Source organism: Peromyscus maniculatus, chromosome 17 (assembly GCF_049852395.1).
Source record: "Peromyscus maniculatus bairdii isolate BWxNUB_F1_BW_parent chromosome 17, HU_Pman_BW_mat_3.1, whole genome shotgun sequence".
Lineage (NCBI taxonomy): Eukaryota > Metazoa > Chordata > Mammalia > Rodentia > Cricetidae > Peromyscus > Peromyscus maniculatus.
The window spans coordinates 32,623,611-32,647,352 of NC_134868.1; the positions used below are offsets into that span (position 1 = coordinate 32,623,611).

The window sequence follows — 23,742 nt, forward strand, 5'->3', positions numbered from 1 at the left end:
GTTGGCTGTTTTTGTTCAGAGTTTTGAGAGGATATATGTTTGGTCTGAAGATTAGTAACAACTACCTAGGCTTTCGTTAGCATCAGTGACTGTGGGTGGAGTACCTTTTGGTGTCCCCAAGAGAACACTCCCGCACATGCAGTGGGAAGGGTGTCTGGAGATGGAAAAGGGGCAGTCTGTGTAACTGTCTTCTTCTAGCTCATATAGCACTGGGTCTCTAGATGGAGAGCCTACGGTATACCTCTAGAAAAGCGTGCTTGACTCTCTGCAAGGTTTGTGTGAGCCTGCGTAAAGGAAATATGCTTCCAGGTTTCTTGTAAAAAGATGCCACCTGGGCGGAACTTCAGTGCCACGCGGAAGGCGTCAACGGGGAAATAGGATAAGTGCCCACAGTTCCTTTACCAAATGCCTTTTGGTTCAGGATGAGAAGTTCAGGGTGAGAAAGGCATCGCGCTGGGTTCTGACTTCCCTCATTTGTAGATAGCTGAGAGCCAGTGCTACTTCGTGGAAGGGGTACCTGGGAGTTGTCACAATCTGGTCATTTTGACTCTGCTTTCTTCTTTCAAGGCAGCATTAAGAATAACTGCAGAGTAAGCCAGAGAATCAGTTGAACTTTCTGGAGGGGCTCTATAATTGGAAAAGCGGTTCTGGGAAGATGTAGGCTAGGCCGCATGCAGCAGAGCTTGCAAGAGGAGTTTGTGCCAGCAATTTCTGAGTCACTGATTAGTGGATGTGCCGGGTAATAAATGTGCTCTGACCGGATTAATGGGACTTAGGAGTAGCTAGAGAACTGGGAAGGGCTAAGTAGAGCTGGAAGGCCGCTCTAAGTATGGGAACCGACGTAATGGGAGCAGGAAGTGCTGGGACTTACTGTGAGGGTCCCTCTGCTTCTAAACACACATGCTTTTTCTTCAAAGGTGGCATTTTTGTCATTAGATGTTAGATGGAGCCAAAGACCTGGCTATTAATTGAATTAAAACTATCACCTGATTGGATTTAAAATGTCTCTAGCGTTTTGAAACACTGGCATTAGAAATGTCAGGTTATGTAACACACAGTGTTTTAATAAGTGTGGGAAGATGGGACGGAGCCCAGGCAGTTCCAGAGCCTGCTGCTGAATGCAGTGCTGTTACTGGATGTCGTCTCAGAGACAGGACTCGAGTCAGGAAGATGAGACGGGTAGAGGGGTTCATACACAAAGCAGCAGCTCTCTACTGGGGGCAGACATGGCTCCTCACAGATCATCTGGACACAGCTGACAAAATATATCATTATTTCTCCTACAGGCATGTCAGTAAGGAGGAGGGAGAGAATGGGGGAGGAAAGAGAGAAGGGGGAAGGAGAGAGTTAGGTGGTGAAGGGCACAGTGCGTGGTCCCGCATCAGCTCAGTGGTTATTCTGGTCATCAGCATGGATCACGTATTTCATCTCTTGTGGATATGGCTAATTGCAGAGTGCTACAGAAGACTTTCTTTTTTTCTTTTCTTTTCTTTTTTTTTTTTGTAGAAAAATGTTTGGAAGTTTATTTAATTCACGAAGGAGGTATTTTCAAAGACTACTAAAAAAATTGGAAGAGATTTAACTGGTTTTCATTTCATATAAACAAAGACGGTTAAGCAGTTGGTCACGGATACTAAAAGATACCAGTGTAAGATAATTTAGTTTAAAGAAGGGTTGGGCCCAAATGAGAAAGCACATTAATCCAGTGGGTCTGACACACTAATCAGGACGTGAAACTCTCTGATTAAAAGAAGCCTGTTTCTCAGAGGGCTCTGCTTTCCCATGGGCATGCTCAGTCCCCCTTCTAATTTGCTCCTCCTGTTTATTTGTGTATCAGTTGTCTTGCCTTCTTCAGTGTTTGTGTATCCTTCGATACTTAAATAAGTTCTTATGTTTATTTTTTACCAAATTATAGCCTTTTTAAAAAGTTCATCTTAATTCCCAATTCTTCTGTATATCTTCCCCCTCTTTTGGTGGTGGGAATCGGACCTAGGGCCTTACACATGCAAAGCGATTACTGTGCCTCTGAGCTACATCCATAGCTCTATATGTTTACTGTGGTTTTCAGAAATCTCAGGGTTGAGTTTTTCTCATTTATTTAATTCGAATCTTTTATGTTGTCTAATTCATTGATACTCGGACAGATTTTCAGTGGCAGTTTATTTTTGTCTGTGTAGGTGTGTATAGTCGTGTGTTCCTTTGCACGTGTGTATGTGTGTGTGTGTGTGTGTAGGTGTGTATAGGTGTGTGTTTCTCTGCACACATGTGTTCATGTGTGAGGAGGCTGGAGGACAACTCCAAGTATTGTTTATCAAGAGCTGTCCTGCCTTGTTTTTATTATTGTTTTTATTTTAATTTGTATTTTATCATTTTATGTGTATGAGTATTTGCATGTATTCATGTCTGCACCATATGTATGCGGTGCCCGAGGAGGCCAGAAGAGGGCATCAGATCACCCGGGACTGGAATTAGGAGCTGCATGAGGTGCTGACATTGGAACCTGGGTTCTCCGGAAGGGCAGCTGGTCTTAACCGTTGGGACATCTCCCCAGAAGCTACCTTGTGTTTTGAAAGAGTCTCGCACTGGCCTGGATCACAACAAGTAGGCTAGGCTGACAGGCAGATGAGCCCCAGAAGTCTGCCCTGTCTCTTCTTCCGCAGCGATGAGATTACCAATGTGAGCCACCATGCCTGGACGTTTGCAATGTCAGTACGATGGATTAATCTCGGGTCCTCACGTTTACAAAGCAGCTCCTTTACTGACTCTTCCATTTCCCCACCCTGATAACTTCTTTTTATTGAAGATAGTCCTCTGAGTCTGGTAGTCCTCTTCCATGGCATTAGCTTCCACAGCCTTAATGTAGAATTGAAACTTTGACATGTTTAAAATACACAGTGAAGATGAGGCATCCTTACTATTTTATCTTAGGGGTGCAAAATCTAGTAAGAGGCTGTGTTACCTTCTTACTGTTCTCTGATGGGCCTCCCATGACATTTATTTTGAGGTGGCTTAATTCAGTGGAATGTCTAAGGCTTTCAATGCTTAATGTCTGGTCCTAAAAACTGCATAGTTCTGCATCCTGGTGGTAGCTTGTGGCCTTCTCTTCCCTTTTGTTTTTCCTTTAATTTTAAAAGTACTTTTAACATTAAGTTACCCTCTATTTTTACAAGTTATTCTATAAGGAGGTAACATCTCTTTATATTTTTTTCTAAATACCCTCCTCTAGTAACTTTTTCTGCTGATAACTGCAAAACAAGTTACTTTCCTTCTTCCCTTACGTGCCCCTTTTAACCCACATCTCTCTCCACACCAGCCAGGTGCCACCTTTTACATGTAGAGAAGGAGCAAAGGGTGAATGACAGGTTCCCAGTTGAGAGTTTACACTTGGTGAAGTTGTGTTTCCTGGAGGAAGCAGGGAATCGACTCCCTGACAGAAAAACGGGTGGGGAGAGAAAGTTGAGCCTGGAGTGGGGTGACTCTTGGTTCCCAGGGCTGAGGAGACACAGTGAGCAGTAGTCTAAAACAGTGAAAGTGCGTGTCTCTCTGCTCGGTTTTCATTATGCTTTTGACTGAAATACCAGTCTGGCTTCCCAGAAATACTCATGCTTAATTAATTTTATGTAATATTTTAGGAATTATCAGTTTGCTTTTCTGGGTAGAGAAACATTCAAGTCTGCCTTTGTTAAGCTAATTATATTGTCTCAGTAGGTAGTATGCAATGATGTAGTAATACAGTTTCTTTGTAACTTTCTGTGATTTTAAAAAGCAACTTTTAAAATTAAAGGTGCACTTGAGATTACTGCTATAGTTCAGGAGCTTGGTTTGTTGTTGTTGTTGTTGTCCATTGTTGTTGTTTTGGTTTGCTTTCGCTTTTCAGAGGAAGAGGTCCAGTGTGCCCTCCTAATGAGGACAGCCAAGAATGAGGCCCTCCCCGCCTGTCCCTGCAGTGGAAGGTGTTTTAATGGATGTGATGGCACAGACTTGGGATGTCTATCATGTCTGTGTTAAGAAGGATGTGTCACCTGAGAGATATGGCCTTGCTTTCCCAGGCAAATAATTTTCTCTGTGTTCAGGGTTCAAGATTTCCGTACGATGAAAAGCTGTACCACAAAGGGAGAGGTCATGGGCTGAGAGACAGCTGTAACACATGTGTCTGTAAGACATACATGGGGTAAAGGATTGATACCCAAACTGTATAAGGAACTTAAACTGTGGGTGAAGAAAACACATACGCCAAGTAAGAATTACAAGGGACCTAACTAGACACTCCTAAAAAGATCTGAGTGGGTAAGAGGTGAGGAACCTGACGTCACTCATCTTTAGGGAGATAAGAGCAAAAACCACATTGAGATACTGCCTCTCCTCTATGAGACGGGCTAACATGAAAAAGAAAAAAAGACTCTTTGAGATCAGAAAGGATATAAAGAAAAGAGAACTCTTGTGTACTGTGGGAATATAAATGAGTATAGCCATTATCAAAAATAGTGTGAACCCTCCTCAAAAAATTAAACATAGAGCTACCTACCACCTGATCCACCCAACAGACTTGAAATTGTTGCATTGGAGAGGTGTCTCCTTCCACGTTCATTTTAGCAGTATCCACACTCGCACAGTTATCAACCTGTGTGTCTATCACCTGAGGAATGGAGAGAAAAGTGTTCAGTATACATGTGCATCATTACTTTTCTATTGCTCTGATAAGAAGAGTTCATTTGGGTTTATGTTGTGGATATCGCTCTGTATAAATAAACACTGATTGGCCAATAGCCAGACAGGAAGTATAGGCGGGACTAACAGAGAGGAGAATTGAGGGAACAGGAAGGGAAGGGAGAGATTGACTAGCTCTTACTCTTATATTTAGCCCATTTCTATTAATCTATATTTTGCTTGTGGCTTGTGGCTTATGGGTACCTTACATCTTCCTTGTCCTAGACAATGATAGACCTGAGCTAATGGCCAAGCAGTTTAAATAATATAATAGTCTGTGTGTTTATTTTATAAGCGGGCTCCGGGACTGGTGGGACTTGGCGGGAGCTGGAGAGAAATTCTCCAGCTCCAGGTTTACACTTGCAAAGGGTTGGGGTCTAGAACACAAGCTGAGGAAGCAGAGAGAACAAATTAGAAGTGGATTGAGTCTGTACAACTCTCAAGGCCCTCCCCTGTGATGTGCTTCCTCCAGCAAAGCTCCACATCCCATGATCCCATAAACTCAAACAGCACAAGAGAAGACCAAATATTTAAGTACATGGGCCTATAGAGACACTCCTCACTCCAGTCCCTGCAATAACAGTGGATTACTAATGAGCCTTTGAGAAGGCAAAAATCCTATCATACTTGTGGAAGTATGGATGTAAATAGAGAACCATGTGCTAAATAAAATAAGCCAGATGAAGGAAGACATATACAGCACATTTAAGTTTAGGTTTGGAGTCTAAAACAGTTGGACTCACCGAAATGGAAAAAGAATGATGGACATTCAGGAGTGGGAGTGAATGGAGAAGTCCAAAAGCCCCAGTTAGGAAGAATAAGCCAGACTTGTTTGTTTGTTGATCTGTTACACAGCATGACAAGCCTAGCTATTAACGAGTATCATACGTTTCTGCACTGCTAAGAGACTAGATTCCAGATGTTCTCATCACAAACCTGTTTATTACTTGAAGTTCATTAGTTTGATTTAATCCTTCCATATTGTACTTCAAAAATCTTAACAGGATTTGCAAGGTGACTTAGCAGTTAAAATTGTTCACAGTGCAAGCTTGATGACCAACCTGAGTTTAATCCCCAGATCCCATTTGTGGAAGAAGAGAACCAACTCCTGAAAGTTGTTCTCCGACCACCACACCTGTGCCATGGGACACATACACCTGTATACACACACACACACACACACACACACACACACACACACACACACACACACGATAATGATGATGTTGGTTATGATGATACTGATAATCTCAATATCACATTGAACCTCATAAATAATATATACCTAGAATTTCTAAATATAGAAATTTAAAAAAATATCTGCAAACAGAATACCCCTAAACGAGCCGGGCGGTGGTGGCGCACGCCTTTAATCCCAGCACTCGGGAGGCAGAGGCAGGCGGATCTCTGTGAGTTCGAGGCCAGCCTGGTCTACCAAGTGAGTTCCAGGAAAAGGCGCAAAGCTACACAAAGAAACCCTGTCTCGGAAAAAAAAAAAAAAAAAGAATACCCCTAAACATTTCTTTAGTCCAAAATCTTTTTTGATCTTACTTCCCTGATAACTGTTAAAATTTTGCCATATTTTGTTATGAACATTGGGGATGCGAGAAACAGAACAATTATGAAATGGGATCTAGTCTATAAGATTTACATCTGTGCTAGGGTACTTTTTAATTTCTCAGATTACACAGTCCCCAGTGTACAGTGTAGGATGGCTTCTGAGTAAGAGGCTTGTCCACAGTACATTAGCAAGATCCAGGTTTGGCCAACAACAACAAAAATAAAATGGAGGTTTCCTTGCCCTCATAGGGAATTTTACTTAAAATTGGGCCTGAGTATTTGTTTATCATCCCTTTCTATAAAAATGTCCAAAATAAAACATAATTTCAGTGTAAACCTAGTTTGATGTCTTCTGACTCCAGAATCTTCCTGTTCGAAGTTCTTGGTTTTGTGCACTTTGCCCGTTTGGTATCGGCCCCCATACAGAGAACCGTCGGTCACGGGATGTTTCTCTCTTCTTACCTTTAAACCCACTTGTAAACATTTAACAAAAGGAAGCTTAACTTCCCTTGTTAACCCCAGGGAGCTGAAGTTCTCTCAAGAGATCCTTTTGGTATCTTCCAACAAATTGCTTTTGCAGTTAGCATTATGGTAGCAGAAGTCTGAGTCATGGTACTCAGTCACGGAAAAGATGGGTCAGTGTTGAACCAGCTCTTTCCAGAACAGGATCTCAGTCTTCTCTGCTGTTCCCCATTAGCTCATATGACAGAAACTGTTTTTACTGATCGTGTCTGGTCTGTGTGGGTGTGCCTGTACACCTTTCCTATCTGATGCACAGCCAGTGTTGTGCTTTAAGGTTTAGACCGGTGATGTCAAGAGAGACTGAAGTGGAGCGTAATTGGTCTGGTTATGTCTCTTACTTGTCTAATGAAAAAGATGTACTCCTTGAAAATGCCTTATCTTTCTTCAAAATATGACCCTCGTCTTTCTTCTTTTCATGTGGGTGAGTCATCTTAACAGCAGTCAAAACAACAGCAAGGCTGAGTTTTGCTTGGCCTCTTGTTGGTGGCCAGGTCCTTCATAGGACCTTCGGTCACACATAAGAACATTAAATTGCCTGCACAGAGTGCTGTCAGCAAGCTGAGCACGACATGGGAGGACCTGGGAAAGCTGTGAGGACATAGGCGCACATCGGAGAGAGAAAGGAAGTTTACGAGGATGGAGGAGGGGATGAGGAAGAACTGAGACGGGACCGTGGCCAGCCTGTCTCACTGTCTGGACTCCCCCTTTACCAGTGACCTTGGATGAGTGCTGTTCCTCAGCCTCCTTTGCCTCCCTTTTCCCATCTTTAAGTGAGGGTCAGCATCAATGCCTACCAGCTGGATTGATGGGTTTCATAGAACAGACTCTAGAATAAAACAAGGAATTCTTTAGTTTTGAACTTCCAATATGGAAGCCACAGGCCACAGTTGCCACCCTGCACTTTCAAGTGTGGCTGTCCCTGAACCAAGCTGTAGGAATACAGACTCTACCTGGAGTCCCCAAACAGAACAAAATGTGTTTTTACTGAGATTTGTACTATATACATGTTAAGGTAACTATATTAGCTATACTGGATTGAAATGTTACTAGATTAATTTCACCGTTTCCTTTTATTTTTTTAATGTGGCAACAGGAACTTTTGTAATGGCAATATGGCTTATATGATGGACTGTGTAATTCCCTTATATGGCAAGACCAGAGCAAAAAAGCTCACATTGCTAGATTTTATTGGGCAAAGGGAAGCAGTGCCGCTCTTGGGCTTGACCTCACAAGCTTGAGGGATAAAAATGTCCTGGCAAAGTTGAAGGAGGGCGTCCATGATGCATCCCTCAGTTTGGACAGGCTGCTGTGTATTATGAACTGATTTTATTAATGACTCCTATAAAGATCTTAAGAGCAGCATGATTATATTATGTGTAGTTGTTAAAATACACATTTTTTAACGGAAACACGTAACATAATCCATAGCTTTTGTAACTATTTTGTTTCTGCTTTCTTAATATTGTGAGCATCAAACTGTGTCCCTCTTAGAACCCATTCCAGATCCAAACACAATAGATGTTTGATGAATCCCTACATTCCTAATTGCCTTCACGCTCCATATTTTCTGTGTTTTGGAAAATATATTCACTTTTGAAGCAGTTAAAGCGAATCTGCCCACGGCGGCGAGGGAAGGCCCTGCTTTCTGCAGGGAAGTAGGCTCTTGCAGAGTCAGATCCAGATGTCCCAAGGTCTTGTCATTGCTGGGAGGGGTTTGTGTGACCCTGTCCATAGCAGCAGGGTGCCCTTGTCCCCTTGCCAGGGGTGGGAGGCTGGGATGGTGAACTCCAGCTGGGACAGAATGTTTTGGGGGCAGTTTCTGGCTTTGACTTAGCTTGATTCGGCTTTACTCTCTTTTTCTTGCAGTGAAATACGAGGAGTTATACTGCTTTTCCTTCAATCCCAAGCTGGATAAGGAAGAAAGGGAACAGGGCTGGCTGCTGATTGATCTCAGCGAAGAATACAAGAGGATGGGCCTCCCTGATACCTACTGGCAGCTCAGCGATGTGAACAGAGACCACAGAGTGAGTGGAGCCCAAACACTTCACCTGCGTGACGTCACCGCGGCGGTTAGCGTGGGATCACTGTGATCTCCGCGGCTCTTTACAGATGAGGTCTGAGGGTCCCCAAGTCTCTGTCTTTTTTGCTGGTTCCCTGCCCTCTCCACCACTGGGGATTGAACCCAGAGTTTTACACATGCTATACCAGTGACCTGCCACTGAGCTGTATCCCTGACCCATTCTGGCTTTCTTTTCCAAACGCACCTAGAATTAGTCCCTCGAGATCATCTCTGCATACTTCTCCCGTTACGGGGTGAGCATGTGGAAACTCAGGGGGGCCCAGTTGAGACTCTGGGGCCAGCCAGTTGATGGGAGAGCTGGCTGGGACCTCATTCTCCCATCACATCTTTTTATAGCACAGGGGACGATGAGTGGGGAAATCAGAGGGACTCTGATGGCAGTTTGGCACCAGCCTCTCGATGTGCTCCCTGGATTCTCAATTGGTACATAAGGTCACCAAGAGGCTCCCTAGAGAGATGTGGAAAAAAAAAAAAATGTGCCTATACTCAGAGGAAGGAGTGTGGAGAAAGGGAAGGAGCGCCAAGTGAATCCCTTGTTCCCTCCAGGGATGAGCTCACATATCAGTATTAGCTTCAGGATTAATTCCTAGTGCTCCAGGGAGTTAGCAAGAGAGGGGAGATAGAGGTGGGGAGGGGGGCAGAGGGAGAAAGGGAGAGCGACCGTGAGTGATAATAGCTTTGGTTTAACTGTTGTGTATTTGTGGGTATTGTTTGCTGAGGCTCCAGCCCAGGGTTCTGAGCATGTCTGGCAAATGCCGTACCATTGAGATACACCCCACGCCCACTCTTCGGTCTTAACTTTCCTCCTCTTTCCCGTAGTTACATACTTGGATAGATAAATAGTGCCTGTGTTTATCGGCCATCCGTAGCGACTCTTTGAATTGCCTATTGCATTCTTGCTCCTTTATTCTAGAAGATCGTCTCGTTGTCTATTTAGAGGTACTGTTTTGCTTTAGGTGATTGTTGTCATTCATGTAGCTGTTAAAGACACATCCCAACATGTTTCCTGATCTTCGGAACTTTTGATTTATGTTGTTGTTGTTTGTTTGACAGTCTCAGGTAGTCCAGGCTGAACTCAAACTCACCATCTAGCCAAGGATGGCCTTCAACTCCTGATCTCTGCCTCTACATGTAAAGTGTTTCTATGCCTGATACATGTATGTGCTTCCATGCCTGATTTATAGAGTGCTGGAGATTGAACTCAAAACATCTGAGCTATACCCCAGCTAAAATCACTGATTTTAGCCATGATTTGTGCTTTTGTATATCACTAATCTTTGTCCAGATTTGACACTGTGTAAGATCTACAATTAACATTTTTATTGATTATGATTGTTATAGTTTGAGACTAAACCTTATACTAAAATTGGGTAGTTCTTCACTATTCTCCAGCATATCTTGGAGATACAGATTATTTGCGATGCAGATGGTTATTCCTGATACTGAATCTTCTTTGTAATTATGCTTAAATCCAATAATTGATACCTTACTTAATCTTTGTGAGGTATCAGGTTAATGTAATTAGACCAGATTGTCCATTGCTAAAGTCAACTTTTACACAAATGTTTTAGCCTTAAGATGAAAATGAAGGGAAGTCCAACTTCAGTAAAGGAAGTCGGATGTCTTTATTTTTAAAACAGTTGTATGACTGTTCTTGATCAAGGAAGAAAATAATGTGAGCTACAACCAGTGAATAATATTTTCTTGAAAATATGGCCCTTTTACTTTTGATGGCTTTCCTCTTAAGAACTGGCATCACAAATACAACTCATTCATAGTAACTGATGTCCTGCATTACATAGGCTAAAAACCACATGTCACACAGCAGTTCTTTTCCAGAATGACACACAGCAAAAACAAAGCCAGCCATGTACAGAGGCTTGTGACAGAAAAGGTGAAAACCCTGGGGATTTTCTGACTTGGGAAACATCACAGAAATATCTTTATTTATTGCCAGTTTAGAAATAGAACAAAACTTGTCTTACATAGTAAGTTCTGACTAGCCATCCATTAAGAAAATCATTTCATCTTAATCCACTTCATATGAATTTGACCTTATGATTGAGAAAAATATGTCCTTTCCCCTTTACGAGTATCTTATCCTTGGCACAAGTCCTTTCAAGTGGGTGGAGCGGGAGACACTCACCAGTGATGGGGATGATGTCTGATGAGTTCTGCTCTCTTCTGCTTGTGTGGTCTTGGGGCAGGTAAGCTGTTACTCCCACCTCTGTTAGCAATGCTATGTCAGGGAGGATACCTGCCACACTTGCTTGTGGCGGTCTAACTCTCTAAGCACGTCCTTTATTTCATATGCATCCCTGAAATTACCTTTATTTAGTATTAAATATTACAAGGTTAAAATTTTAGTCAAACTGGGAAAATAGCTCTGTGGTAGAGTACTTGACCAGCATGCAGAGGGCCCAAGTTCAGTCCCTGGAAATGGGGAAAAAGTTGCTCAGTCTTTCTTGTAGTATAATTTAAAATATGATCTAAACCATATATTTAATCAGATTTGTTTACTTCAGTTCCCTACAGATAAATCTTACCATACTGTATTTTACTTATAAATAGCTTTACATTGCTTATACCATTATTCATCATAAATTCCTTGAAATACATTGTAGGGCCTAAATATTTAAAGAGATGTTTCTGTGTAGATATGTCTCGGTTCCTGACAACAAACGGCTCACCCAGGTCTGACTCAGACCCCTTGGATAGCATCGATGGATAGCATCTACATAGGTAAATACATTTACTGGAAGGTACCCAGGTCAGTAGGGACCAGTTCTGAGAATGTGACTTCATAGCCTCCTTCTCTGTTATTCATTTCTGCCCAGGATTTAACAGGAATTCCCGAAATAAAGTAAGGACTTGGTAGCAGCTTCCTGAATGAGTGTAGGAATTACCTAAAAAGATTCCTTAGCATAGGACCCTACTGAGACACGTGAGCCTTTAATGCTGGCCAATTTAGTGAGAAATGCAGGCTAATTTTTATAGTGAGCACAATAATAATAATAATAATAATAATAATAATAATAATAATAATAATGTTTCCTTATTCACAAACAATAGCCCAAATTATTTTCATTCACAAAGTCGAGTTAGATTTATAAAGCAACAGAAAAGCATTTTTCACTCTTGTTGAACTTTTCCCATTCTCTCTGAATTTCCCTTTTGATTTCCAAAAACAGACAAAAATCTCAAGTGGTTCCTGAGGAATTTTGAAATATATTAGCATAAATCATACTGTGTGACACATTCTTCATTACAAGGATTTTGTCTAGAGCTCTGTGAACTAGCTGTAAAAGTGACAGCAGTGAGATTTCTGGGATCGACAGCCTTTCTCTTCTTTTGATAAACACACAGAACCGAATTTTCCATCTTCATTATTTTTAAGTGTGCACTTAGTTGAGTTCAGTGTGCCACATGGTTGTGCAATTGAACTCCAGAGCTCAACCTTGCAAAGCTGAAACTTTGTGCCCATTAAACAGTAATTCTCCCCTCTCTCCTCAGCCTGGTGATTAGCATCCTACTTCCTGTGTTAATGAATTAGACTCCTTTAGATGTTGCATATAAATGGAATCATGTGATGTTAATTCTTTATTTGGCTTATATGGTAGAATTTACTTCCATTTTAAGGGTGAACAATAGTCTGATGTGAATAGAAAACATTTTGTTCCTCCCTTAGCTGATGGATTCGAGAGTTTTATTTGTTTCTTGGCCCTCAGGAATGGTGTTGCTTCTACTGGGGCTGTGTGAATATCTCTTTGCAACTCTTACTTATTCTTACTCTTATGTATACAGAATGAAGGTTTCTGGATCATGTAGTGTGTAACCAGAGTCTTTTCTCTGTCCCACCCCATTCTGCAGCCACTTTTAAATAATCACTCTGAGGCTTATATTAATTATAAATGCTTGGCCAATGGCTCAGGCTTATTACTAGCTAGATCTTACATTTAAATTAACCCATATTTCTTATCTATGCTTTGCCACATGACTTGTGGCTTATTACCTCATTTTCTACACATCTTGCTTCCTTGGTGGCTGGCTGATGTCTGCCCTGTCTCTGCCATTCTTCATCTCGGTCTTCAGTTTGATTGTACAGCCTAACCTTATTCTGCCTTGCCATTGGCTGAACAGCTTTATTTATCAACCAATGAGAACAACGTATTCACAGTGTGCAGAAAGACCATCCCACAGCATTTCCCCTTTTCTGTCTAATCAAAAAGGAAGGTTTTCACTTTAATGTAGTAAAATTGCATATAACAAAAGAGTTATCAAGCAGGAATTATAGTTACAATATCTAGTCTATTTGTATTTGGCAAAATTAAAGAAAATGCTCTGTCAACAATCCTATCTTTGCGAGTCTAAAGTTTCATATCTAATTTACCTTTTATCATAACTAAGGAAAACTATAATTATAACTATCTAGTCTTCAACTCCATCAAAGACTCCAGAATGATATAATATTACCTGAGTAAACAGAAAGTGCATTGCAAGCAACATCTAAAACTAGAAATGACAGAGACATCTGCCTGCCTGGACAGTCATCCAAAGTTCTTCTGTAACATTGGGGCATCCATCATCAGCCTATAGGCCTAGAGTATCTGGCAGACTTTTCAGTGAAGCACGAAATTTGATGGACTATCCCACCTATATTGGCAAAGTTTGTCAGTCACTTTCCTCTGTGTCCTGCAGAATGTCTGGCAGTTTCTTCTGTGAAGCAAGAACCCTGAAGGACCATCCCACCTTGTTTTGGGAAAGTTTAGCAGTCACTTTCCTATGGGTCCTGAATGTCCACTATATACAGCGTACTGTCAAGCAGTCAAGGAAAGAGCAGCTTTAACTGACTAGCCTTGCCACATTAAAAGCAAACTCCATAAAGAGTTTCTTTGATGCCCATCATCTCTCAAGTAATTGGTGCTGCCAGGAGCAGACATGTCTCACTGTCAAGAAAAGCCTAAGTTCTTAAAACATTTTAAATGCCATATTATGTAGGTCTTTGAAGTGTTTGAAGATTACCTACCTAATTGGAATATATACCTAGAAAACCTAACTAATATGGCTATAAGTTTGACTATTATAGATTACTATTAATCTGTATTTTTAATTATGCATTACATTTTTACATGAGCTGGATAAACATAATAGCTTAAATAAGAGTAGAAATATACATACAGTATAACAAAATTGACTTTAAATTTGTACCAATAAACTAAAACTCTACCAATGTAAAATATTTTGAGATTAACAGTTTTTTGGATTAAAGTAGATTTAATAATCTACCTTTTTTCATAATAATCTACCGTTTTTTCCATCATTTCTATATCATATTCCCTTTTCTTCTTTAGAAGGAGATTAGCTATGACCATTAACAATTTATAACCAACCCCCTTTAAATGAAAACAAACATTCATAAACAGTATTTTGGGAATTTGGGCATATTTCTTTAGACTACTTCCTGTTGACTGGGAGTGCTGGTAATCTTATGGGGGCCCTGCGAAAATTTGAGATAATGGCCAAGTCCTGGGACTTGTTGATGGATATCACCTGCCAAGGTTCAGGAGTTCTCCCTTGATCAAACCTGATCCATCTTAACATGGAACGAATCCACAGCCTCTTGTTTCCTCTGGAAACAAAAGCAAAACCACTACTCCAAAGCAATGCATCTTTTAAGTTCCATCTTATAAATGTATTTTTTGACTTTTAAAGTGAAGGCATTCTTAAAATGCCTAGGCTGGTGTATTTCATCGGTCTCTCTTTCAGTCCCACGTCTCTCAGCAACTGTTGTTTGCTTGTCAGCATTCAAAATATTCAGAATCCACACAGTACTATACAGGATCCAGACATCCTGTGTATTTCCCATCTTTATGTGGCCCATTCTTTTTTATATTGCTTTACTTCTCTCTTTAAAGACTTTATTTTTAAACTATTAATTTTTTTATGACTATACCCTGTTTCTTTTCTTAAGCCTATGCACATTTTTTAGACACACCGTGACCTGATTAGAGGCCTTTCTGTATGAATCTGTTTTTACTGTGTCTCTTAACCCCTTTTGTCTGTATGAACAAAAGCTAAATTTGCTGTGCAGCGCACTACTGGGCTTGTGTACCACGGTGAGAACCCACCATGCTGTAGCTCAAACCCACATGCCGCGGTATCTCTGTACTACTGCCCTCATGAGAATCACAACAAAACAACTAGGAAGCTGTTTTTGGCTCTGTTTATGTGTCCTAGAACCCTTTTTTAAGAAAGCGATTTCAGGCTTTATGTGGGTGTAGGAGTGGCACATTGGAGCACCGTATGTAACTGGAGGCTTTTCTCGGTCCTGCCTCATTCCACAACCGCTTTTAAATAATCACTCTGAGGCTTATATTAATTATGAATGCCGGGCCGATAGCTCGGGCTTATTACTAGCTAGCTCTTACATTTAATTTAACCCATATTTCTTATCTGTGCTTTGCCACCTCATTTTCTGCATGTCCTGCTTCCTCAGCAGCTGGCTGGCATCTGCCCTGACTCTGCCTTTCTCCGTCTTCCGTTTGATTGTGCAGCCTAACCTCGTTCTGCCTCACCATTGGCCAACCAGCTTTATCTATCAACCAGTGAGAGCAACACATTTTCACAGCACACAGAAAGACCACCCCACAGCAGTAGCGATTGCATTTTAAACGTTGGGAAAGACTTCTCTACTGCTTTCCATTGTGCTTGCATTGCTTCCCAGTCTTACCAACGTGCACAAGGTCCTAGTGTCTCCGCATCTTTACCAACCCTTGTTCTTGGCTTTGTCTTAGTGGTGACCTGCAGCCTAACAGTTGTGAGGCAGTTTCTCAATGTAGTTGATTCTCATTTCACTGGCAGGTTAGTGCTGCAGAACTTCCTTTCATATGTGTGCTGACTGTTTGTGAACAGCTTTGGGGATCTTCGAGTCTCTTGCCTATTTTTAGTCAGGACGTTTGATTTTGTTGATGTGAAGTTCTCTGTGTGTTCTGGATAGTAAACTCCTGATTTGTTGGGTTGCTTTTGCATTCTTTAGGTTGCTCCTTGGATGCATAAAAGTTATGGTTCAATGGAGTCTCATTTATTTTCTTCCAGTGCTTACACTTTTAATACTGTACATAAGAAATGACGGCCAGGTTTAATATGAAGCTCTTCCTCATAGTTTTATGGGAATTTTGCATCCTACATTTAGACTTTTAATCCATATTGAGTTAATTTTTTGTGTAAGGGCTAAGAGCTCACTTTTTTACTTTGGGTATAGATTTCTAGTTTTCCCAGTAACTAGGTAAGAAACCATCCTTTTCCAAGAATAGTTTTGGCACCTTTGTTAGGATTACTCAGCTGTACTTATGAGGTTTATTTATGAACTCTCCATTCTATTGGTCTGTTTGTCTTTATGCGGTATCACACTCTTTGGATACATGTGGCTGTGTGACCTGCCTTGAAATTATGAAGTATAAATCTCCAACTTCGTTCTTTTAAAAAATGTTTTGACTATATGGAGTCTCCCGAGAATTCATATTAGTTTTAGGATAAATTTTTGTATTTCTGCAAAACAGCCATTGAGACTTGGATAGGATTGCCTTGAGTCTGATAAGATTGCCTTGGGTAGGGACATTGTAGCTGTACTGGGCCTTTTAATATAGGAATCCAAGGATCATTCCATTGTATCTTCAGTTTCTTCAGAAGTATTTTGTAGCTTTCAGGGTGGGACTCTTAGTTTTCACTTGAGAGTGTTGCCTACTTTGAAAGGGGGATAAATTTCATTTTTTCACCTCCATTAAAAAAACTGTTATTAGAACTCAAGTTAAATGATACTGTAAGCCTGAGGGTATTATCATTATTATTACTATTATTGTCATGATTAATTGATTTAGCAGATGCTTTATCTTCTTAGAGATCCTACTGGAAGATGTATCAAAATGCCATATACTTGGCTCATAGGCTCAGTGCTCTGAAGAAGCAGGATTCCTTTAATAGAGTTGTATTCAAGAAAGGAGGTTGTGCCAGCCAGTTTGCCAGCCTGGACATTGTTGACTGGGCTCCGGGTAGGGGAGCTTTGGCCTTTGCGTTGGCCGAGCCATAAAGGTCCGCATTCTCCTGGAGCGTGATAACTGCTGTTCTGGAAGGTAGCGACTGTCTTGTACAGTAGTGAGTGAAGCGGGCTGTGTGTGCAGAGGCAGCAAGCAGCACAGCCTCGGAGTTAGGAGTGGGGCTGTGAGTGCAAAGAAGGTTGGCCTCTGGGTATTTCTCCTCCCCAGTCTCATTTCAGCCAGGAGGTGCGAAGTGGTGTGGCCTGAACCACACTAGACATTTTCTGGCCTTGGGAGACCTTCAGGAGCTGCAGAGTCCTTTGCTTTCCTCTTGATCTTCAGAAGCCATATGCAATATTTTGGAAAAATCTTCCCTAGTACAGATTGTTATTTCACTTAGCCATAAAGCCTTTCAGTTTCTTCATGTTGTTTTTATAAGTAAGAGTATACGTAATCCTCAGTTTTCTGAAAACCTACTTCCTTTTAAAACTGGTTATTTTCAGGACATGACAGTCTGTTGCAATGACCACGTCTTTGACCCTTGGGCCAGCAGGAGTGGTGTGTGTTAATATTCTAGTAGCTTGCTTGCTTGAGACAGATTCAGACATTAGGCTAGAATCAGGAAGGAAGTGCAATGTTCTGTGGCCTCATTCTAGCTGTCTGGGTCCAAGTACATTGGGCTCTCCACTCCTGGAACAGGGTTTTCCTTGAGAGTACCCAAGCCCACGTGAGATTGAAGTTATGCTTTAAACCTATGATCATTCCTTTTATGGCCTTTTTATTTCTTGCTCCGTGATTTTTAGCTGTCTGGTTAAGGGAGTCAGTAGAGGTGGGCGGGGACTGAGGGCATCTTGACAAAACCGTTTGCAAACAGTCAGGCTGAGAGCTCTCTTGTGGCTTTTCATTCCCTTCAGTCCCGACTTGTAGTGTGGTAAGGGTGGGTGGAGTTGGCCAAAGGATCCGTAGATAAAATATTACCCCTAGTGCTACACCCATGTGGATTCTGTTACTATGACTCCAAAGATGCTCGATTTCCAGGAAATAAACAGTTGATGAAGCCCAGGAAACTGCCATCTGATAGATTGACTGATGGGAAAGGCAAACACCAACAGCCAGCAGCGGTCACCACTGCCAAGTGCTGGCATTTCTTTTGGCTCTGATGGTTTATAAAGTGCGCTGTCAAAAGTGTTGTCTGATCATTTCCTCCCATCCACCCCCTAAAATATCATCGCTAAACTATCAGTTTGGAGGTCAGAAAACAAAGCGTCTGGTGTAGTTTGGCTCTTTGAGGATGCAGAGTCAGAAACGCCAAGCCGTGTACCAGGCAGCTGATTTGTGATTCTCAATCCTGTGATCCTCTCAAGGTCCCACTGTGCTCCTTCCTGCCAGAAGGAGCAAATCTTTTCTTAGCACTTACAAAGTCAACACACTTGAAACGCAGATAAAGCCGGTGCATTGTGTGGTAATGGGAGGCGCACCATGAAAAATCCTATCTAGAAATCTTCCTGGGGAGAACCCGGGAGGAGACTTCCTGAAGAAAGCAGGACTGGGTAGGCTGGGGAAGCATGGAAGAAACTTGAGAAGACCAGGGCCAGAGGTGTTCAGAGAAGGCTAAAGAGGGACACAGTGTGCCAGGAACACAGGTAACCTGAGGATGTAACTGCTCTGATTATGTTTTAGGAATTGTCCCCACACAGGCTGCCAGTCAGCCATTGGGATGCAGGATTACAGTTTGTACCTTTTTGAGGAAAGGAATACTCACTTGTGACTTTCTTCCCCACATAAAGAGCCTTTAGAGAGAAGGGACAGTGCACAGTGACAGATGTTCATGGGTATTTTGCTTTCCTTCAGAATTGGCAGGACTTCATTTCTCTGAGTGGCTTCAGGTTTCCTCAAAACAGCCTCCTTTGTAACTTGATTAGGAAAGCTAAGACCCGCAACCTCCAGGCATGTTGAAATGGGATTTCTGGTGTCACTTTGCAATGTAATGCTTGATTGCCTCAACATACCTTTGTATTTTCTGGTGACAGGTTTGTGACTCTTACCCCACGGAACTGTACGTCCCCAAATCAGCCACAGCACACATCATCGTGGGCAGTTCCAAGTTCCGGAGCAGACGACGATTTCCTGCCCTTTCTTACTACTGTAAAGAAAGCCATGTACGTACGTCTCAAAGTCGTCTCAAAACAGGCCTTGGGTTCACACTTTGCTTTTATGTTTTATCCTAGATGGGATTTTTTCCTAGTGGTTTCTGTCTCTGTCTGTCTGTCTCTTTCCTCCCTTCCCCCCTCTCTTTCTCTTTCTCTCTCTCTATCTTTCTCTGTGTGTATTTATTTGAATTCTTAGCAGTACATGGATATCCTGTGGACAGTGTGAGACAATGTAGTTTCATGTAGAAACTTACCTTGCATGTTTCATGTAGAAACTTACCTTCCATGTCTCTTTGGGAATGAAATAATGGTGGACTCAGACAGAACCAGAGTGTGCTCAGCTGCGCAGACGACGCTGTCCCTCTGGAAACACTGTGCCTGTCTTTTTGATCCTTAGATGGAGAAGGCTTTAGTACCAGCCATCACCTCCCACTGCAGACAGTGGATGAGGAGGGACTCAGCATGCTCCCACTTTTAAAAGGAAGGTCTGAGAAGCAAGTGTAACACTTCTGCTCACACACTGTTCACCAAAACTACGCAGGAAAGGAAGGAAGGAAAATGCAGTCTTGAAAGTAGCCATACAAGTAGCTAAAAATTAAAACTCTGTTTCCATGGAAGATAGGAAGACAAACTTGGAGGAATAACAGTGGTCTTTGCCATCAATTATAAAAATTATTTGGCTCAAGCCAGGCAAAAAGTTTTGATTTTCATGGTTAATATAATTTTATATTTAAAACCAAGTGATTCTCTCTCTCTCTGTCTCTCTGTCTCTCTGTCTCTGTCTCTGTCTCTCTCTCTCTGTCTCTCTGTCTCTCTCTCTCTGTCTCTCTCTCTCGTGTGTGTAAGCTTACAGCCTTCCTTCTGTGCTGCCTTCTCCAAAAGAAGAGACTTGTTGACTTGTTTCGCGGCGAGTTCTCGTCACTGAAAGGATGCATTTGCGTCCATTGCTCTTTTCCCAGCCATGACATTGGCTTGTATTATTTAACTCCTGTTATGTTTTAATCCACACAGGAACAGTGTTGAGAGGCAAAAGATGATGTAACTCCTCTTTCTTAAATTTGAAATTAGTAAGATTGTGAAGATACCATGGTGTTATATTTTACATTGGGGTGCAATTGCATTCACGCGTTGTAGTTTATTGATGGAGTGAGACAGAAGAGGAATTTAGGCAAGAAAGAGAGAGAGATTTGTTCCTCCTTTCAACAGTAGGATAGACAAGGTATTTAAACAGTGAGTCCAGGGTCCAGGCTACTCCCTCTTTGGAGAAAAGTGACCCTTACTTGGGTCCATGTGAATATCATAGGGCAAGGTACCCCAGACAGGACAAAATCTTCAGGAGGAGAGAGCTCAGAGGCTAGCCTTGCTCTGATGACCTCCGTCGCCTGCTTCTGCCCTCAAATGCTCTTCTGCTTGACTTTCCGAACGTCCCAGCAGCTGAGTATATTTATTATATTTATTAGTCGGCGCTCCTCTGCATTGGGTTTTATCTGGCCTAGCAAAGGTATAGATAGACCTGTTTCCAAGCATCACTTCATGATGTGCTTACTCTAGGTAAACACTGGCTGTGTGGGCCCGTGAACTCCCGTTTCCACATCTCTGCACACTAAAGTCTGAATTGCAGGTGAAATAATAGTCATATTTGTGTTTTGTAACAATATTTGGATTCCAGTATTGTGTTTAACATCTAAGTGTTTCTGGGTGAAGGCTTCTTAAGAAGTACCATTACTGGATATGGATTTCTGTGAGTATGTGGGATTCAAGTGAGGTGGCTTATTGGTTTTCCATGCTCTTATTGCTCATTAGAGCCTACCCATCGAATAAGGGCCATGTTAAGGAGCAGTGAAAACAGGGTGCTCTGGGGGTCAGGCCTTGCAGTATCATGATGGGGAGGTCACCCTTTTCCTACAGGAAGTTTAACTTTTATGTTCTTACCATAGGCTATTGGGGAACTGAGGCCCCATACTTAAGTGACCAGGAGTCGCCCCAGGCTGTTAGGCCAGGAGACTTATGTGATGAGGATTCTTCTCTATAGAAGCAGTGTGTGGTGAGAGCCTGTGTTAGGGTCTTTTGGTTTTACCAGATATCAAAGCACCTCATCACATCAATTTTAAGCCTCTTTCTGCACATGGACCTTGTGGAGCTCCTCACCATCCCGTTTCCCTTTGAGATCAAACAGCTTTGCAGGTCATGGTTAGAAACTTCCACTTCTGAACAGCATTCTGGGTGTATTTCTTACTGAGAGTCACTTTATTCTTTCTTCTTTGTTATTATGGTTTTTAAGAGTTACTTTGCTTTGTGTACAACACAGTCTCCTGAATTCACAGCATAAATTTCTAGGGAACAAAACTCACAAATGACTTTTATTAAGGCAAATTTTCTTCAACAATACAGGCTTTCTTGCTATCTGTTTATAATCCTGTTCACTGAAACAGTAACTAAGGTGTTAGGCATAGTTATAGGAATGTTACAGTATTGTACTGTGTAGTACACCACTTGACTTTAATAATGGTAACCAGCTTTCATACCCGAGGAAGCTGAGATTCAGAGAAGGTACGCAGTTTACAATGAGAACAGAGCTGAGGTTCCAATCAGATTTTCTCAAATGCTACTCGTGTGTCCGACTGCCTGACTTTATGCTGTTTCAGGGCCTGCATATACAAGAGCTGGTAGATCACTTTTCCTAGCATGCACGAAGCCCTAGGTTCAACCCCTGCACTGAATAAACTAGCTGGGTATGGCGGTGTACTCAGAAATTCTATCGGTCAGGAGGATCAAAAACTCAAGGTCATCCCCAGTTGTACTCTGAGTTTGAGGCCAGTCTGAGCTAGATGTGACCCTGCCTCAAAAACAAAACAAACAAGAAAATAAGGCACCTCTGATAGAGATGACTGGGGAGGCTTTGGTGTCTACACCCAGGACCCTGGCATATATTAAAGGTGCTGCCAGATAATGGTGAGGTCCTCTTGATGATCTGACCCTAGGGTAAGTGTAGGAGCCACGAAAGTATGTAGAGACTGCTTTGGTTGAATTCAAAATTGAAAAGTATGAGAACAAAAGCTTGAGTGGGTGAAGAATTTCATTTAGATCAGAGCATTGACCACTAAGAAAATGAACTACAAAATAACAAAATCTAGTCTAATGGGCCTGATTTATCAGCCACATTTCATAGTATATCCCCGTAGCAGTTACCTTTAACTAAGATTTCTTCGACCTAGATAAAGTATCCTATGGAGACAGCTCCAAGATCCCTTAGAACAGAGTGCAGACCCTGGCCCTGCGCTTATTTAGGTGATCAGTCCTGAGGATTAAACCTGGGTCGTTATGCAAGTTAGGTGGGTGCTCAGCCGGGGCACTGGATCTCGTCTTATTTTCCCCTTTTATTTTGAGACAACATCTTACCAGGTTATCCATCCAGGCTGACCTTGAATTCACTTTGCTCTTCAAGCTGGCCTTGAACTTGCCATCCTCCCTCTTGTCACGTCTGCTTCCTTCTGGATCTGGCTGCGGCTTGCTGTCTATCTCCCTCACCCATGTCCTGACCTGCTGGCCCCTTTCTCCTCACTACTTACTTCCTGTGAATCTGAGGCCTGCCTGACTCAGCTGCCTCTTTGCATTTCCCTTGTATTTCCCTGCTGAACTGTGAACTTGGCTGTAGGCCTCAGTTTCCTTAAACCCACATCAGCAGTTGCCTGTCTGCCACTGAGCCGTTCTGGATTCCTCACCGAGTTGTCACGCTCTCCATCCCCAAATTCTTGGTCTTTAGATGAAGAGAGGGGCTAAGTGTGGTAGTGCATGCCTTTAATCTCAGTACTCAGGAGACAGAGACAGTTAGATCTCTGTGGCTTCCAGGCTAGGCAGGGTTATAAAGCGAGTTCTAGGACGGCCAGGGCTACATACCAAGAACCTGTCTCCAAAATCAATTAAAAAAAAAAAAAAAAGACTAAGAGAAAAAAAACAGAACAAAAACACCCCACCTCCAATGGCAGCACTGAAGTGCATATTTTTATTTTTATTTTTATTTTTGTAGAGAACCCAGGCCAAGGCCAAGTTGCTGGATTGGTGTCCTAGTTTGCTTGTTGTTGTTGTGATAAAACAGTGACCAAAACCAGCCCCGGGAGGAAAGTGTTTATTTGGCTCCCAGGTTCCAGTCTATCATCAGGGGAAGCCAGGGCAGGAACCTGGAAGCAGGAGCTGAGACAGGCCATAGGGGAAAGTTATTCACTGGTTTGCTGCCCATGGCTTCTTGAACCTGCTTTTCCATATAACCCAGGGATACTTGTCCAGGGATGGCACTACCCACAGTGGTCTGGGTCCTCCCGCATTAATGGAGAAAATGCCTATAGACATGCCTGCAGGACAGTCTTGGAGGTACTTTCTCAGTTGAGAGTCCCTCTCCTCAGATATGTCTAGGTTTGTGACAAGTTGACAGGAGCTAACTAACCAGCATGACCGAGAAGGCAAAAAGGCTGAGTTCCAACTCAGAAGGGTGATTTTGTTTCATGGATGCAGATCTCTATGCAAGACCCTAAGCAAGTGATGGTGTGGGACTATTAGGGAGTTTTTCTTGCCCGGCTCACTTAGAGTGGTTCCGTTTTCTACTACCCATGGCTCCTTCCATCCTTCCACACAGTGGTAGACTTACAGAATCAGTGCAGATGTGTTTAATCATCATGCATCTTATCAAGAGATT

General features: G+C 42.2%; 1 protein-coding gene across 6 annotated transcripts in view; it reads left to right on the forward strand.

Moving 5' to 3' along the window:
• The window catches only part of Mtmr7 (myotubularin related protein 7), a 124,734-nt gene that overhangs the window by 62,819 nt on the left and 38,173 nt on the right, over positions 1 to 23,742 (forward strand). For 5 of the 6 annotated variants that reach the window (XM_042262875.2, XM_076553494.1, XM_076553493.1 and 2 more), the window contains 2 exons: positions 8,656 to 8,813; positions 18,933 to 19,061. In XM_042262875.2, the coding sequence (XP_042118809.2) occupies positions 8,656 to 8,813; positions 18,933 to 19,061 (287 nt within the window). Of the gene's footprint in view, positions 1 to 3,973; positions 4,238 to 8,655; positions 8,814 to 18,932; positions 19,062 to 23,742 lie in introns of those variants that run through there. The other variant, XM_076553495.1, reaches the window with a different exon arrangement.